Source organism: Aristolochia californica, unplaced genomic scaffold, assembly GCF_029961685.1.
Source record: "Aristolochia californica isolate CCGP_79_NKW_82.1479 unplaced genomic scaffold, dmAriCali1.0.hap1 SCAF_8, whole genome shotgun sequence".
Lineage (NCBI taxonomy): Eukaryota > Viridiplantae > Streptophyta > Magnoliopsida > Piperales > Aristolochiaceae > Aristolochia > Aristolochia californica.
This window is the reverse complement of record NW_027182279.1, coordinates 23,595,268-23,597,968: the sequence shown is the minus strand read 5'-3', so window position 1 is coordinate 23,597,968 and position 2,701 is coordinate 23,595,268. Positions and strand designations below refer to the sequence as shown.

Here is a 2,701-nt window from a genome sequence, read left to right as displayed (position 1 = left end):
GACCTATGTAGTTGTATAAGGATGAGCCAGTGGAATAAAATGTCTGTACTTGGAGAACCGATCTACCACCATTAAGAGTACTAATTTTCCGGAGAACTGAAGAAGACCTTCAACAAAATCCATCAAAATATCGGCCCAAACCTGTGTAGGAAGGGCGAGAGGTTGTAGAAGACCGGTTGGACGCAAGTGCTTGGCTTTTTTGCGTTGGCAAACTTGATAGGCTGCTACATAAGTCACAATGGAGGACTTCATGGCTTGCCAATAAAAGTCTACGCGAATTCTGTGCAATGTATTTTGGATACCCTCATGTGTGCTGTCATGGTAGGCAGAGAGAATAACTGGAATCAACTCAGAAGTAGGGGGTAGAAAAAGCCGTTGCTTGTAATAAATAAGTGAATCCTGGATGGACTACTTTGATTCCATTGTCCCCACTGAAATTTTCCGGTGTAGCTCCTGTAGATCTGGAAGAGTGGCATGTGATTCTTGCACCAAGTCAAGGATGAGGAATCTCGGCTGACTGAGTGAATAGACCAACTTCTGATTTTCAAAACTTTGCGACAAGGCATCTACCGCCTTATTCATTCTCTCCGCATGGTATTCCATTGAAAAGTCCAAACCCAACAACTTACTAATCCAGTGTTGTTGTGGCGACGTTGTTAGACGTTGTTCCAGTAGGAATTTAAGGCTATAGTGATCAGTGTGGATGAAAAATGCCCGGCCCCATAAATAAGGCCGCCAGTGTTGGACCGCCTTGGCCAACCCAATCAATTCCCATTCATAAGCTGCCAGTTTGTGATGACGTACTCCCAACTGGCTGCTAAAATACACAATAAGATGTGCCTGCTGCTGTAAGATGGCCCCAATGCCCCCACCAAAAGCGTCACACTCAACCACAAATAATTAATCAAAATTAGGAAGTTGTAATACAGGGGTGGAGGCGAGAGCAGATTTGAGGGCCTCAAACGACTGTGTGGCCTCCTCATTCCAGAGAAAGGAATTCTTCTTGAGGAGACTAGTCAAGGGTGTTGCCAAGGGTCCATAATTCTGAATAAATTTGTGGTAGTATTCCACAAGACCCAAAAAAACCCGTAAAGCTGAGTAAGACAGTGGCTGTGGCCAATCATGAATAACCCAAATCTTCTCGGGATCAACCGTGACCCCCTCATGTGAGATAATGTGACCATGATAAGCCACAAGTGAAGTCGCAAAAAAACATTTGGATTGTTTTATATAGAGCTAATGTGCTCGTAAAAATTCAAAAACAATCCTTAAATGCTCTAAATGCTCTTCTTCGGACTTGCTATATATGAGAATATCATAAAAAAAACACAAGAACAAATTTCCGAAGATAGGGGGCTAAATACCTCATTCATTAGAGCTTGAAAAGTTGAGGGTGCATTCGATAACCCGAACGACATGACGACGAACTCAAAGTGGCCATGATGTGTGCGGAACGTTGTCTTCTCAATATTGGAGGGGTGCATCTGGACCTGATGATATCCATACTGTAGGTCCAATTTAGTAAATAGCCACGACCCATGCAGTTCATCCAGAAGCTCATCCACTACCGGAATCGGAAACTTATTCTTCACTGTTTGAGCGTAATCAACACAAAACCTCCATGTCCCATCATGTTTCTTCACTAGTAAGATGGGTGAAGAGAATGGGGATCGACTTTGACGAATAAGGCCCTATCATAACATCTCCTGGCATTGTCTCTCGATCTCGTCCTTCTGAAGGTGTGGGTATCGGTACAGACGCACTACCACCACCTTAGAACCTGGTTTTAAAAAGATCATGTGGTCACAGTGCCTCAAGGGAGGCAAACCCGAAGGCTCATGGAAGAGGTCAGAGAACTCCTCTACTAGACCATCAATAGTGCTGTCAGGCGGTTCCTTTGTGTGGATGGTGTGGATGCGGTGGGCTCTGTCCACCAGACAACCCTGCAATAGCACTTGACTACCGGCCAAAACAAATCTCATAGTTAAAGCTGAAAAGTCCCACATGATGGGCCCCAATGTTTGCAACCATTTAATGCCTAACACCATATCAAAGCCAGCCAAGGGAATGACAAAAAATTCAGCATGAAATAAAGTAGAGCCAATAGAAAAAGTTACCGCCTTACTGATCCCATAGCTAGGGACTTTCTCCGCATTAGCCACTGACACGGTGGCTGTCTGATGAGGGAGGATTTGTAACTGAAGGTGTTGTGCAGCTGTTAAACTAAAAACATTGTGTGTACTGCCCGAATCCACTAGTCCCACCAATTCCTGGTCGGGGACTTGAGCTCTGACTTGCATCGTTTTGGAAGATTTTTTCCCAGTAATAGCGTGCAAGGAAATCGCTGGTGGTTCCTCCTCAATACTATCATCCATCTCCTCTGGATCATATGATTCCTCCACCTCAAGCCAAAACAACCTTTTACATTGGTGCCCCACCTGGTACTGTTCATCACAATTGTAGCATAGATTCTTGGACCTCTGTTCTACCATCTCCGCACTTGTAAATTTTTTGATAAATTGCGGTGGGGGATTACTAGGGCGTGTATCGGCTACCAGAGCCGTATTCAGATTGTGTCTGGAGGAAGATAATGTCGGGGTTGTCACCGGACATGAATTATGGTGACGCCTTTGCCAAGTAGAGGATGTGTTCCTTTCACCTAGCCAGCCCGACTTAGGTTGCTACAACCGTTGTCGTTGTT

General features: G+C 44.7%; 1 protein-coding gene across 1 annotated transcript; it reads right to left on the bottom strand.

Annotated features, from left to right (window-relative positions):
* Window positions 1-1,694: 1,694 nt before the first annotated feature.
* LOC137938347 (uncharacterized) lies at window positions 1,695-2,492 on the bottom strand. Its single transcript, XM_068783325.1, has one exon. The coding sequence runs from the start codon at window positions 2,490-2,492 to the stop codon at window positions 1,695-1,697; it is 798 nt and encodes a 265-aa protein (XP_068639426.1).
* Window positions 2,493-2,701: the final 209 nt, after the last annotated feature.

Coding starts and splice junctions, on each gene's coding strand:
- LOC137938347 (XM_068783325.1), bottom strand. CDS start 2,492: ATGGTAGAACAGAGGTCCAAGAATCTATGCTACAATTGTGATGAACAG.